Source organism: Merops nubicus, unplaced genomic scaffold (assembly GCF_000691845.1).
Source record: "Merops nubicus isolate BGI_N331 unplaced genomic scaffold, ASM69184v1 scaffold36988, whole genome shotgun sequence".
In the NCBI taxonomy this organism is placed as follows: domain Eukaryota; kingdom Metazoa; phylum Chordata; class Aves; order Coraciiformes; family Meropidae; genus Merops; species Merops nubicus.
The window spans coordinates 6434-21581 of NW_008628372.1; the positions used below are offsets into that span (position 1 = coordinate 6434).

General features: G+C 38.2%; 1 protein-coding gene across 1 annotated transcript in view; it reads right to left on the reverse strand.

Annotated features, from left to right (window-relative positions):
* Positions 1-15148, reverse strand: part of DMGDH (dimethylglycine dehydrogenase) — a gene marked incomplete at its 3' end in the record, with an annotated part of 30725 nt that overhangs the window by 6406 nt on the left and 9171 nt on the right. The window contains exons 4-9 of the mRNA XM_008946630.1: positions 14030-14194; positions 13376-13580; positions 6508-6756; positions 5119-5317; positions 330-499; positions 18-171 (exon numbers count right to left, since the gene is read on the reverse strand). Coding sequence (XP_008944878.1) covers positions 18-171; positions 330-499; positions 5119-5317; positions 6508-6756; positions 13376-13580; positions 14030-14194 — 1142 coding nt within the window. The remainder of the gene's footprint in view (positions 1-17; positions 172-329; positions 500-5118; positions 5318-6507; positions 6757-13375; positions 13581-14029; positions 14195-15148) is intronic.

Below are 15148 nucleotides of genomic sequence, written 5' to 3' on the forward strand. Positions count from 1 at the left end.
AGTAATCTTTCATTTACTTGTATCCAGTCTCATCTCCAGGTTTGTAGAACCAGTGAGGTTGCTCCCATCCTGCATGAAAGCCCATTGAACATTTTGACTTCAGCAAATCATACAGCCCACTAACTCTTTCTGTTGGTCTCCCAGCAAAACGTTCTTCTTTAGGGTAACCAACTAGAAGAGGAAAAAACCAAAACAAATCAAATCAAAAGCCATGGCATTCTAAGATCATCACCAAGACAGAATACGTGTATATAAAAAGAAATCTAGAGGCAGGCGTTGCTGGGATCCATCTTTAGTTCACAAATGTATTTTAGGAAAGACCTGCTTACCAATGTTATTAAAACCATACGATTCTCTTGCTTTGGCTGCTGTGTAGGCTGTGGTGGTCCACTTTCCATAGCGGTTGGGATCCAATTCTATCAGGTCAAATGGAGGTTCCCCATCAAGGATCCAGTCACTTAGGTACTTTCCTATGCCACCAGCATGTATAATGCCATACCTTAAAAACAGGAAAAACTTGCAATGCCAAGCCTGTTTTGTTTTTAAAAATTGGTACTATCATATAATACTAATATATCCCACCTAAAGTATTTTAAATCTTTCCTTCTGTTTTCTTGGACTGTTCATTTGTCCTAATTTGTCTTGTTTTCCAAGATTACATAACTTTAGTGACTGACACTTCTACTGCCCCACTGTCAGTAGCAGAACTCCACTGTTAATGTACAATAGTTGCGGTGCTTGAGATTATAGCAAGCTCTTTCTCTGAAGTTCAGAATTTAACCTTTCCCAGGCACATTAGAACTTTTTAGCAATTAATGCTAAAGAAAGTTCTCAAGCTTCTGATACCTGCCAAATACACTTTCTAGTCATAAAATACCTTTTCTTTTTCAATCAACTTTAATTAAACCACACTCAGATTTTAAAATCAGACTCAGACATTTCAGCAGCTACAGTGACTATCTATGGTACAGTGACAAGAGCAACAGTAACAAAAGTGAGGAGGCAACAATACTGAGATAGCTTCACCAAAGCTGAAATACCATCAGTAATTTTTTATTGCTCCACAGAAAAATGAACGCAGAGGAAGTGGAGATAAAACTGGAAGACTTGTTTGCAGACTCTGGTGCCAGAGTTTGAGAGGTTCTTTTCCCACCAGGTTTACCTCCTCTGTTCTACATAACAACTACAATGAGAAATGGTTCCAGAAAACTTATGCAAACAAACTTTTCCTGCTATTAGTCAGTAGCAAAAGCCTGTCCTGTTTCTACATGAGTGTAGATGACTGTAGAGGAGATCTCTTATTAGAAACCTGCATTTAAAGAAACCACATCAGACAGCAAAGGTAAATGCTTAAAAGTTCTGAAGTGATAGATTTAAGGTTTCTTTACTTAAACATTTTGTACATAACTCTAACTTTCAAAATGTTTGAGATCTTGACATCCACAGGGAAAAAGCTGTGTGTGAAATCTGCTTCTGGAAGGCACCTGGAAAACTGGGGATAAGGGACTTTGTTGTGCTGCAGTATGTGTTTGTCGCCACTCACTCTACATTCCACTAAACAGTACCATGCAATGCTAAATCACAGGCACCTCAGATTTGATGCCTAAACATTTAGTGAGAAATAATAATTTATACTAAATTATTTAAAACTCTCTATTTTAATACCTCTGTGAATTAGTTTGGCATGTTGAAAAAAAAAAAAGTTTCAAAATTCCTGTCTAGCAAAGATTGGAAAATAACTTAGTTATTTGTGAAATGCCTCCATGAGCCCAATAGAAAAATCCTTCAAGAAGCAGCAAGTCTGTCCAAAACTAAGTTTAGATTAGCATGCAGCAATTATATCATGGGCCAATAGTGAAAGTAAAACAAACTTGAAGTGCTGCTCATCAACTTTGCATTCTGAATTCTATATCCCAAATTAAATAGGCAAGGATTTTATGGGAAAAGAAAAAAAAAAGTGATCATTTGATTCTAATGCATATGCATAAGAATGAATGCAGATTACAGAGACAACTTAGTTCTGGCACTTGTAGAATGCCTGACTTCATAATATCTGAGAATCCTTTGATATAGTAGGGGTTTATCTGTAATTTATTTATTTAAATTAAGCAAATACCTAACAGCTGAGTAGATGAAGTAACTCTGTCAAGCACATTTCTTTAGGCTGTTCAGCACAAATCTTCACACTCTCAGCACAGTCCTCTATCACCACAGCTGATGCAGTAAGGATGAGTGCTTGCAGACTCCCACTGCACAAGTACTACACACAAGAGTTAGCCCCTGGTGTGAATTTAAGTAGACAACTCTTAGTTATTCACGGATGCAAGTTTGGTGACTGTGGCTATGATGCCTTCCAGAAGTTTTAGCCAGTCTCCTGCACTGTTCTCTGCAGCCAAAAGCACAGAGGAACACAGCACAGAGACCACTGCGTGACCGTGGGTGGCGACAAGCCAAATACCACGAAGTTTTTTTGATGGTAGGGCAACCCCATGAGCAAGATAGCTGGGGAGGTTGCCCAGAAGTTTGGAGCTGCTGCTACTGATACACCAGCTGCACTTGGGCACTCTGCAGAACTTTGCAGCATGGACTCTGCAACCAGTTGATTCGGGTGCTTCTAGCTAGGCCTACATTATCAGAGGTTTTAAATCACACAGGGTCCCCAAATGCCTCATTACCTGAGGTAATGGGGAGCTGTTTGTATTAATATATCCAATGCAGTTCTGCTACACCAGAATGAAACACCTGCTTGTGCTAGAATAGGATATTACAAGTAGCTGTAAAGAGTTTAGGAATCTCAGTCTTCTTATGAGGATTTAAAGATAATTTCCTTGATGAACACAACTGCCCTTCTCTTTTCTTCTTCTCTCCTTCCAATCCCTGCCAGGTTATCTTCCCTTTAGTCCCTGCCCTATTCTTGTGTTTTAATTGTTTATGAGTCCTTGCTTCTGACTGACTTTTGACTCATTCTATTCCTTTTTCCCGGGAAATCTGAGTCCCTGCACACTATGGCCCTTTCTAGCATCCCTGTCCCAGGTTTAGTCATTTTTCTATCCCATTTGTGCAGGAAAACTCCTGTTCAGTCTGTGGCTGTAGAATACTACTGCAGACAGAGTGCAGGAATCTTTGTGCAAGATTTAGTGAGCCTCTATTAAGTGTTTATGATCTGTAACATTTATAAAGGCTTGTGAACAGGCCTCACAGATAGATTTTACGGAGAATGGCAGAAAGGCCTGTCTGGGGAGAAAGGTGACTTATGCCAAAGGTTCAGTTCAGTCTAAGCAAGTTGGGAGCTCTTCAAAAGAAAAGCTGCACCCCAAAAACCTTAACACCAAAAATACCTAATTTCCAACAATCTCATTCTTTGGAATGGTTACATTGCTCTGACTGAAACTTTTCTGTGTAAAAAATCTAGCCTACTCTAGTTAACACTTTTGAAGCTATAAGTAATTAAATGTCGGAAGCACAATAGAAAAACCCTTGAAGAAACAGCACTGAAAAACTTGGATAATAAACAGTGCTATAAGCTCTGCTAACCATACTTCTTTGCACATTAAAATGCCTAGCAAACTGCTAATTTTAGATAATAAAAATCCTCTAAACTAACAGCACTAAGTCCTCTGTCACAATGTCCCTTCTGGTTGACTATGAGATAAGGATTTGCTAATGCACACAAAAAATTACAACACTGGTAGAAACACTGCACTGACCCAGAAGCATAGAACAGAGAGTCAAAAGTCCCTGAAAAGCAGACAAAGCAATCCAATGACAGCAACATAATTGCAATCTGTGTCTAAACATTTAGACATTAATGAAATTCCTGACATAACTTGTTTAAAGAAACTTACAACACGTACACTGATCTTCAGTTTGTCCTATAAGGAACTTTGATTCTGCTCCCGTTGGCAGTAATGAAGGAAAACAGGCTCCAAAGTCTGGCAGCAGAGCAATGAACTTAAATAGTCTTTTCGGTGAATAAGGACTAGGCAAACCACTTTTGTAACTGTAAGTTCTGCAAATGTTACTAAAAGATAGCTTTTTTTTTTTTTAAAAACCAAGCAGCAAAGGTGAATCCCTTTCACAATGAATCATTGCAAAATTACCAAACCCTTTTATTTTGAGGGCTCCGGAAAGCATGTTAGTGATACTGCCTTATCTGCTGATCTGAGGGTTTGTTTGATTTGGATTGAAAGAAAACTGAAAAAAAATACTCAGATGGATTTTGAACAGCAAATTAGGCAATTGAAAAGGCAATGTAACCATAATGTGTCCAATAACATGTGCTAGGAATTGTATTAAGTTCATTCCATCCATCTTGAATCAATGGTCAAACTAAGGCGATTAAAGAGAAGTCAGTCAGTTTTACCATTGACTTCAGTGTGGCCAAAGTATGAAAGTTGTAAATCACATTCAAAGAAAATATCATAACAGGCAGAAGAATGACACCAGTAAAACACTCTTTTCTGTTGCCACACTGCTCTCTTCATCTGCTTTCCTCCAACACCCAGCAACATGCTCAACCTTCTACAGTTAGAACCCTTACTGTCTTTGTAACCCTAGAGCAGTCAATCACCCAGTATGCTGGGTGACTACATGCCCAGTAAGCATGTCTGCTTAGCACGCCTTCAACTCTACACCTGAGAGTGACTTTTAACTACTTCATGTTAAAAGTTCTCCTTGTACCACTCACTCTTGCCCAACTTCAGTGATACCAGTTTCTACACACAAATAAGATCTGTTGAACACACTTCAATTTAGAGCAACACATAAAATGAACTGGAAAGTAAGAAAAAAAAAAAAAGAAAAAACCCAGCACTTTTAGGACTATAACCTGCTGCACAGATAGTACCACAGAGCACCCACTTCTCACTGCTTCAGAAAGTGTCATAGATATTGGCCTCCTGAATAAAAGGAGGAATCAAACTGAAAAGGTAGTGTTACGAAGAAGAAAGAAGGATGAGCTTCTGTTATGTAGGTGGTGTTAATTAAGACTATTTCAAATTACATTTTACATAAATTACATGCAAAACAACCCCTAAACTCATAAAAGTGTGGAAAGTTTGAGCTGACTGACACTTTAACAATATGACAGACAAAACCAGTCACAAAGAATTTACTCACCCAAAACCAATAGCTACCCAGTAATTTCTGACACCCTGATGTGGTCCCACCATAGGAAGAATGTCTGGAGAGTAGGTGATAGGACCTGCAATTGTATTTACGATGTCTGCTTTTTTCAGAACGGGGACCATTTCCATAGCAGCCTCAATATGTTCCATTATTCTGTCCAAATCAGACTCAAAAAGTTCTTTTCCAAAACCTGCACAGATATTTGACTCTTATTATATACTTAAATACACTGAAAATACTTCCATTTTAAATGCAGTTATGCAATCTACACACATAAAAGTTATATGCAGTTAACCAGTGAGGATGTTCAAGCCCTCACCATACTCCATGAGAAAAATGGTATGCACTATGAATTTTTTCTGTCACTGCAGTTATATCATCCCTTAAACATATTTGTTTAACCCTAAGGTCACATAAATTTAACAGTGAAGTAAAAAGGAAGTGAAGAAACACAGAAACTTTGTTCTGTGTTAATAAGACCCACTTATTTTTCTCAATACGCCAACAATTTGGGGAGGTGAAGAAAGATACTGCTTGTGTCAGCATATGATATCCATAGTGCTTAGTAAATTTCTAGATATATTTCACCCTTCAGTCTGGGCTCTAAGCATTATTGAACATCACTTTGTAGAGGGGGGTCTTGACACTACTGGAGACAGTAATTTCAGGAAACTGTGACAGTGCAATCCAAAGCCCAACAATGCTGACTGCTCTTTCTTAGGAAACATGTTAAACAGCAACACCATTGACTTAATACAACTTTCTGTCTAGAAGTGAATGGAAAGCTGGAGCCTATATATAAGAGCAATTTAAAAAAAAAAAAAATTAGCATCAGTATGACACTGATTTTTTTGTACAAAAATTCTGTACAAATCTATAGCTGTCCTGCACTTCTATGCAAGCACAGCATTTTGCCTAAGACATTCCTTTCCTATAACTGTGCTCCTATTTGACTATCACATTATCTCTGAAAGAACAACAAAAATCCAGGGCCCCTGTCAGTATGTTGGAGAGGACTATGGCTTAGAAAAATCCCTATTCAGCTGTAAATGGCTACATAACAAATCATCAGATGTAATTTGGTGATTACATCTAATCACAACTCACAGGCACCTGTTGGTGGAGCAGGGTAAGACTATGTTGTGGATGTGTATCTTGTGCTTATTTCAAACAGGCGTTTCATTATGTTACATTTTTATTTCTATTCACTCTCATCATTAGTCATGAATATTATCTGAAAAAAAGTTTCTGCATTACAATCATGCATTTCAAATATTTTCTATTTTCCTTCACATAAGGCAGCTTGACAAGCTGAGATTTACACATATTAAAATGTGTGCTAGTGCTTATCAAGTTTAAAGATTTAATGTTCTTAATTACCCGGAGGGACTCCATTTGTTACCCATGAGTCCTGCAGCTTCATCTTCTCCTCGCTTTCATAAGGACCAAATAAAAGACCATCCCTTTCTTGCCTTAGATAATATGACCCTTCTAAGTCACGAATCACAGGCAATTCTGTTTTTAGAGCTTTCACTTCAGGGATAGTTGAAGTCACAACATACTGATGATGAACAGGTATGAGAGGGTGCTGCAGGCCAATCATCTTGCCTATGTCACGAGCCCAGAAGCCTAATGAAGACAAATAACAAAATAGAAACATTCAAGCACTAATTTCAATGAATGGAAAAAAACAGTAAAACATTTGCTGGAAGAACTGCACTTTATGGAATGTGACAAAGAAATTTTTTTCCATGCTTCTAATTTGCAAATTAGTTTTTGTATTATGCAGCATAATTTTCCCTCTACATTTCCATGTTCTTTTTCCTTATACTACCATATATTATTCAAGTATGTAGGTATTTTAAAAATGTAATTGGTAAAATATAAACTAGGCTCCCAAACGTTCAGAAGACAATTTAACAATCCCACAAACACCATGATTTATTTCAGTAAAATAGGTCTGCAACGCAGTTCTAGCAGAGACACTGAAAAATCAGAATTGGCTCACACCATAGGCATTATCCTAGCCTCTTAGCATGAAGCAAATGAGCTAGTATGCTTTCCTGACACAGTAAAGTCCCAACACCCCAACAGAGCAAGACAGTACTTTCAGCCAGCGAAGCTCAAGAATTCCTGTCCTCTTTCACATGCGTCATGTGATTCATATTAATTATGTCTCTCACAGAGCAATCAATTCATTATGATTGTATTGGTGAGTACTCAGTGTGCTCTTGCATAGCTGTTCAATTAAAAGTTCTAGTACGTACTGTGAACAGAAAATGGAAGCAACAATTTCCCTCCCCTAAAGCCTGCTCAAGGTCCTTTACGTATACTACCACATCTAAGTTAAAGAAGACCGAATTCTGCTTTGTTAAGGTTACGCTGGCAAGACAATGACTTGGTGAGGTACTTCTGCCACAGTCAAGGAGAAGAAGCCATTGAATTGTCAAACTTACTAGCTTGGGCTCTGCATCATGGCTCACATCTCCTGTGAGGCTAGAACACAGAGATGTGGGAAACAGATACAATTGACTGGGATGGCAGCTGCTCTAAGAAGCTTGGAATATCCCTCAGCCCCACTCTCTTGACTCTTTGGATTAAGGAGTGGAGGTCTCAGAAGTTGGAACAGAAGGGGTAAAATCCAAAGAAGCAAGAGTTTCAGGGGATTCTGGGGGCAAGGGCACGGGGAAGGCAAAATGGAAGAGAAGAGGTAGCAAGCCCTTCCAAATAAAAGGCTATGTGCTGTATGGGAGCCAAGAAGAGGAGGCTGGTCAGGGTGGTTCCTGTCTTACCAGCTGACTCCAAATTGTCCATGAAAAGAATATCTCCAGCAAGATTTGCTACTTAATGCAGCTGCCCCTTCTCCTGGGACTTACATTCATGTTGCCCAACTTAACACACAGCTTTTCTTCCTTTTTGCTGCTTGCTTATCCAACTCAAATGCTCCTCTCTCTTTAACTTCATACTCTCCAAGATCTGGTCAAAATTTAGCTCTCAAGGCCCTGAAGGCACTAACTGGCATTAATGGTCCTGAACAACCTCAGCAGGGACTTCCAACCACACCCCTGCCTGTGGTCCTAGAAGCCTCATTTCAGGTCAACCCAGGGCCTTCAGAACCTGTCTGAGCTGGATTGATTGTATGTGTGCCTGTTTACAGCTCTGTCACAACCATGCCTGTGCTTGGCCATGGACCTCATTGATCCAGACCCTGATCCGTGGACTACTTCCCAGCTTGACCTCAGCACAGTTTCATCTCTACGGTCCTGCCTGTTGATCACTAGGCAGCATCTGACCCTGGTTACCATCACCAGACCTGTTCCTGACCTGTGGGTCGAATTCCTGACTTAGCCTCAGTCTGGCTTCATCACTGTGGATATGCCTGTGCCTCATCGCCACAGGCTTGTCTGAAGGTCTCGACTGTGGGCTGACCCAAGCTGCTGGTCCTGGGCCTGCCCTGCCCTCTCCCTTGTGCCCTGCAGGATGGAGCCCTTGCTGGCCTGGCCCCTGCCCTACCAGCCTTGTTACCACGCTTGGCTCCCAGTCTCTGGGGACCAGCTGGCCCACGCTGCTTGCTTACATCAACTTGAGAATACATCCTCTCAGCTGTGGCATGGCCTGAAGCCAGGGCAATTAGGAAAGTTGATGGGCTGTACAGGCCTTCTGCCATTCCCCCATACCAGGAAAGCTGTCAGTTTCTTATTTATTATTACAGACCAGCCTCATGGTCTAAAACTGCTTTTAAAAATACAGTTTCCAAGGAAAAAAATTTTTTTGTGTGGTGATTCACTTGACAGTTGCTGACAGATGGCTAAAGCAAGAAAGCAGGAAATCCAGGATCATGACAGAGAAATCTGTTCAATTAAAAACCCATGCCTAGTAAATACTAAAACCCAGTATCTGTTGTTCTGCATTTATCATGTGCAAGGCTTTTGCTTCTTAATGGTATCCCCACCACATGGAGGAGATTCACTGACAGAACACAGTTAAGTGAGTAAAATCAGCCCAGGGAAAATCATGCCATAGCCATATAGCAAGTGATCCAAAACATCCTTTACTGAAACCTGGTTTATGCTCCCTTATACAAAAAAAAACCCAAAACAAACACACAAAAATTCTAATAAAGTTGAATTTCTAGCATATCTGCAAGGGTTTCCTCCATTGTACAGGACAAAGAGAAATGTGGATTTAAGTGGCGGCTAACAATCTTTAGGCAGCTTCGTTTGATTTGGGCATTTCCATGTCACCTGCAAAAAAAATATTTTTAGATAAGGTCAACTAATGATCCATAGGGAAGAAGGAAAGGTGAAGGAGCAGAAAACTGCATCTCTCGTATCATGCATTGTTTTCCTGCCACAACTGCTTGGACTTAGACAGATATTTGGAAAAGATGTAGTACTCTGGGAATGTGCTCTCAATAAATTCACCATTTTGATTACTCATAAAAACAGAATCAGTAGGAAAATACAGAGAGCAAGCATATTCAAGCTCCTCAAAGAAAATAAAAATGGTAGACTTAATTTTAGATCTTTGAAACTTAACTTTGTTTCTTCCAATTTAATATTATATTTCTTAGCCATTACATTTGCAGAAGTACACTACAAACACAGCTGATTTTAAATTGCTTTTGAATTAATGGTTTAGGTTTGCTCAAAGTAAAATCTTATATATTGTACTTCTAAAAAAACTCACACTTATGATAAGTGCTTATTTATTGCTTAGAATAACAACAGCTGACATTTACTAAACGAAAAATACTACCATTTCTTTGTTTAAAGTTTTTGGATCATGTGCAAAAGCTATTACAAACACAAGAATGGTGAAAGGAAGAATATGTTCTCTGAAAAAAATTTCTAATTGGAAGCAGATGTCAAGTCCTATTACACAAATCAGAGATAAACAAAGGACTAAATTATATTTCAGTTACATTTGTGAAGGTTAATTTGTAGCGATTGCAAACATCTGAGGCTGAAATATTTAGTGTGGTATTACTTAGCGGATCTGCTGAACTATGTAATCTGAATATCTCTTGGTTTTAAAAAAGAAAATTTTCCATCACTACATACATATAAATGGGTTTATATACAGTGTGTACATGTCTGCAAATGTGTACTTATATACACACACAGATACTGTATATTGATACTAAATTAACTATTTTTTCAGACTTTAATCAAGCATTCCATTATAAATAGGCTTCAAATAACTTCAATAGTCTCGGTCTCAGTTAGCTCATGGCAGGGATTATTTATTAGGCATCTGATTTCTTCCAAAATGGAAATCCCACATAAGGAACAGCTAAAGATTGGTTGAAACTAGTTTGTTCCAGTTCCACAGCAGATGTCATCTGGGGGATGAGAGGGGAGAGAGAATGTATAGAGCCTTCTGATATATTCTCCTCTGTTCGTATTGCAACATGAGCCTAAAATATGAGATCTTAATTATACCAGTAGTGATCTGTCGTGGAATGAGGCAAGGCTGAGAAGAAGAATGAATGTTAGCTGAGAGAACATATATAACAGATACATGTTATACTGTATTGATTTCATATCCTCAGCCAGAACGTTAAGCAATACGTGCTTCCAGTGTTCATTTTGGCTGAACAGTTAACCACACAAGAGAATTAACTAAATATGTTGTTGGTTAACTTCTTAAATAACAAAAAAAAAAAAAAAAATGTTGCAAGGGTGCATTCTAATTTTTGCAAATAAACTTTGAAAAGCATTTACTAGGAAACTTGGTGTAATGTCAACTTGATACGTAAGCTAAAGAAAAATAACCATGCTACAAATATATAAGGAAATTACTACATCTGTGATACTTCATTGATATGATGTAGAGCCAATAATTAGGAATAATGACTGCCTAGAAGTTTGTGGCCTAAATAAGAAGTCTGATTGCCGGAAGAGCTGCCTTTTCATTCCATAATCTTGAATCACTCCCAAACCAATGTATCTATACTGTGCAAGAAATTACACAATGATTCTATTAGCAAGAGAGCTTGTGATTTTGTAACTGAATCTTGTCCTATAATTCATGCCTGAAAGTCATGAGCTGATAGTCCAAAGGCAATGAAACTTTGATGCCTCCCATCTTCTAAGTGCTTGACTTTGTGGTCTAAGTAAAATTCTTTTAATGTGGTTTCCCTGTTTGTGTGGTTGTTTGTTTTCTTAAAAGAACACTGAACTCTTCCAGTCCTCTTTCTCTCCAGAATGTCATTATGTGGCACTCATGAGGACGCCTAGAACCTCAAAGTGAACTTTTCCAAATGCCTGCTATTTGAGCTAAGCAACAGCAGGTGATCCATCTATGTATGGGAGGCATATAACAAGAAGGCACAATATCCAAAGGGTTTCCCAGTTAGTCTTTACTGGAAGCCTGGAGTGATCTAACACAGGGCTGTCTACATCCTGGACAGTAAATGGACACCCAGCAAAGCTCACCCTCTCACGAGTTCAGCCCTTTTATCCTATTCTCTACAAATTTCTCTGTATCCCAGTCTTCTCTCTTTCCCATCCCTGCTTGTCCCACACCTGCTCTTCTTTTCCATCTCACACTCGACTTTGCTCACTCCAGTCCTTATGTCCTTCTTCAGCTATTTGACAAGAGCTATGCGCAAGTTAGCCTCCTGCATTTGCCAAATTCTGTCCCACCTGCCTTCTCTTCTTTCCAGTCTACTCCCTTCTACCTCTCTCTTGCTACTCCTCCAGTCTTTCTTTCTCAGGAACTTCAGACACTCTCACTTTTCCAGTTTCAGTTTCACACACAACCATCAATCAAGTATTCTTCCTAATCTCTTTGCCGCAAAAGCTCCAGCTCCAGTCCTCTTAATGAAACATGTCAGATCCCTTCCCACTGTCCCTCTCTGTGGTGTCATCCTCACTGTTGCCATATCTACAGTCCCTATTGGTTTGAGCTTCCCTGTTCAGCAAGTTCTCCAGCACACAGGCATTCCACTTGCTGCCAGTGCTCCTACACACCTCCGGGAACTTTTCCCAACCATTTCACTCTCACAGTCTATTCAGTCCTAATTCCAATTGTCAGCCATGGTTATTCTACCCATCAAAAAACACAATCCTTGTCTCACTTAACTTCTTAATTTTATCTGCTTTGCACTAGAAAGAGATGCTTTTTTCTTTTACACTGCACATATAGAAAGGAATTATAGAGACTTATCCTTGCTCTCAATTCAGTTGTCCCATCTGAGAAAGAAAAGATAATCCTCATGAGCTATCACGGTGTCCTGCGGAAACCTGCTTATTCACTGAGGTGGGATGTGTGAAAGAGCCATGCCCTAAAAGGTCGATATGATTCATTTTGAGACAGAGTCTGCAAAACTTTAATCCAAATGGTAAATATTTGGCGTGTTCTCTAACATTTGAAAACAGCGTCTTCTACAAGGTAGCAGAAGGCACACTTCATATAGGAGGTGCAAACAGTAATAATATATTTTTCTGTAACTTGTATACCGCAGCATAAAAATAAGTGAAGTTTAGATTGAATCCAGGTTTTTAGACCTATTGACTTGTTCAGGAGAAAATCCACAAATCCAAAGTATTCTTACCCAAAAGCTCTTGGAGGCAGAAACATCAGTTTAGCTTCTTTAACACAATGAAGAATAAAAATTGCACATGTAAATACAAGATCCTTTGAGTTAGAAATTTTTATTATGTGAAAAAATGTATTGTTAAGCCAAGCACATGTTTAAAATATTTCTCAAAGGGCAACAAAAATCTTCTGTTTTAAGGATATGTGGATAGAGTTAAATTGTGGAGAAAGATAATACTGAAATAGGCAGGGTTATCTTAATTGCTGCAAATCCTTAGTGCCTTTGAAAAAACAGTGAAGACATTTCTACTTTATTTGTACATCCCATCTCCATTCCTAAATAACTTGCATAAAATCTTAGGGGACAATACTCATAGACAGTAACCTCTCTTCTACACAACTTACTGCAGACCAGTAAAGGTCTATTCTGCTATTAAAATCTAACAAGACACTCTGTCTAGTAACTACTGGAGACAAAGCAGAAAGAAGTATTTTTAGTGCCCAGTCACAGACAATTAACATAAGGGCAAAAATTTCTCAATACTGTAAATTCATGCATGCCAAGGACATTTTACCACAAACCAAGTGAATGTTAAAAAACCTCTATTATTTATTCCTGTAATATACACAATTCAGTACAGATGTTCTGTCTCAGCTAGCCTGTAAATCTGAAGAGTATACAAATACTTATGTTAAATCCTACCTGCAGCATTCACAATTCTCTTTGCTCGAATTATTCCAAGTGGAGTTTCAACTTCCCATGTCCCATCTGACTGGGCATTCAGATTAGTCACTTGGACTGGGTAATTTAATTGTGCACCATATTTTCTGGCTCCTGCAGCCAAGGCCATAGTGAGAGAATAGGGATCAATATGACCATCTCCAGGGTTATACAAGCCAGCTAAAACCTAAGGGGAGGTAAAAACCCACAAAATGACAGAAATGAAAATTCGTAAAAATTAAGTAAGTTTTAAACCCTCACTTTATTTCTTGAAGGCAGTAAACCTTAAAGAGTCAAATCAAGCCAAATTTTCAAAACATATCGTATCAGGGCTACAGCTATCAATCTTAATAATGATCTAATGAAATAAAATTGCTCAGTTCTCCCATGCAATCAAAGGCTTTAATGCTTTAAAATTATAATATTATATGTATTATAATTAACACTGCACATTGGCATACAGTATACACTAAAATGCACGAGTCGGATTTTAGTTCATAATGCACCTTTTTTTCACTGAAAAGTAAGAATTTCTTGTACAGTTTGTACAAAGGGAAGATACCTTCTGCCTACGTAGCTGATAAACTAATATTTAATTGCAATGGAAGTTATTTTTCACAAAATTAGGTTCTTTACCGTATTCATGTTCAATAAGGGAAATAGCTCTTGCACTTTCTCAGGTGTGATTAGGTACTGTTCTGTCAGGTGCCAACCAGCACGAGTCATTTGGTATTTGAATTCATCCACCCTAGTTGGCGTTGTAGCAAGTCTGATGCTGCCAGGCTGATGAAACCCCACAGCCTAAAACAAAGAGCAAAAGTGAATTACTAAAAGAACCTTTACTTAACTCTATTAATGCATGTTCCTACACTATGGGAAGTCTACAGGAATTTGCCACTAATATAATTGAAAAGATAATTCAGATAAGTTAGGTGTCCTTGAAGGAACAGGACTTAGCTGTAAACTCCTAGAGAAAATAATAGGGGGGGTTTAAGTTATCTAATTAACTTCCTAGGTTAACACATACTATCTTGAAAACAGGTAAAAACTTTTTATTGAATGTCAAGATACTAATTTTTATTAAGATTTGATTAATATTTAAATTTATGCACTTTTACACTTTCGAAAGTAGAATCAGACACATCTCAAAAATAAATATCTAACAGTTTACATTGAAGTCTATCACATGCATAAACTTCTATTGAGATGCTGCAGAATAAATTTAACTGATTAAGCACCTTTATGGAAACAGTTAATAACTACCTCCTTTTTTTGCCTTTTTAATAAAGTAGAAATCCTTACATAGCTGGATGCTGAATGCTCACTTTCTGATATTTACTGTTTACTTCATTTTTTCTGTTACCTCACAGGACATTAATATGGCTGACTATGTCTCACTCATAATTAACTCATAATGATAATTTGCTGTAGCATCTTATCTAGTTGAGCAGCAGAAAGAAAAGGTATTTTATTACAAATACTCAAATAGACAAATTATCGAGTTTGAAGACTAGTACAGGGAGGATCACACAATTTCTGCTGCAGTTTGAAGCAAGCATGAGTTTAGCAAATGAAATCTATAGGGCTGAGTGATGAGTGCCAGATAAAAAAGATGATTCCTATGTTTCTCTGCATACCCCTTCCTTAAGTCACTAAATAAAAACACATCCCTGAAAAGGATTTGAAGAATTGCAGCAATCTTCTCAAGTACAGACAGTATCATATCATATGAATTTTTAAGTGGATATGTTTAAA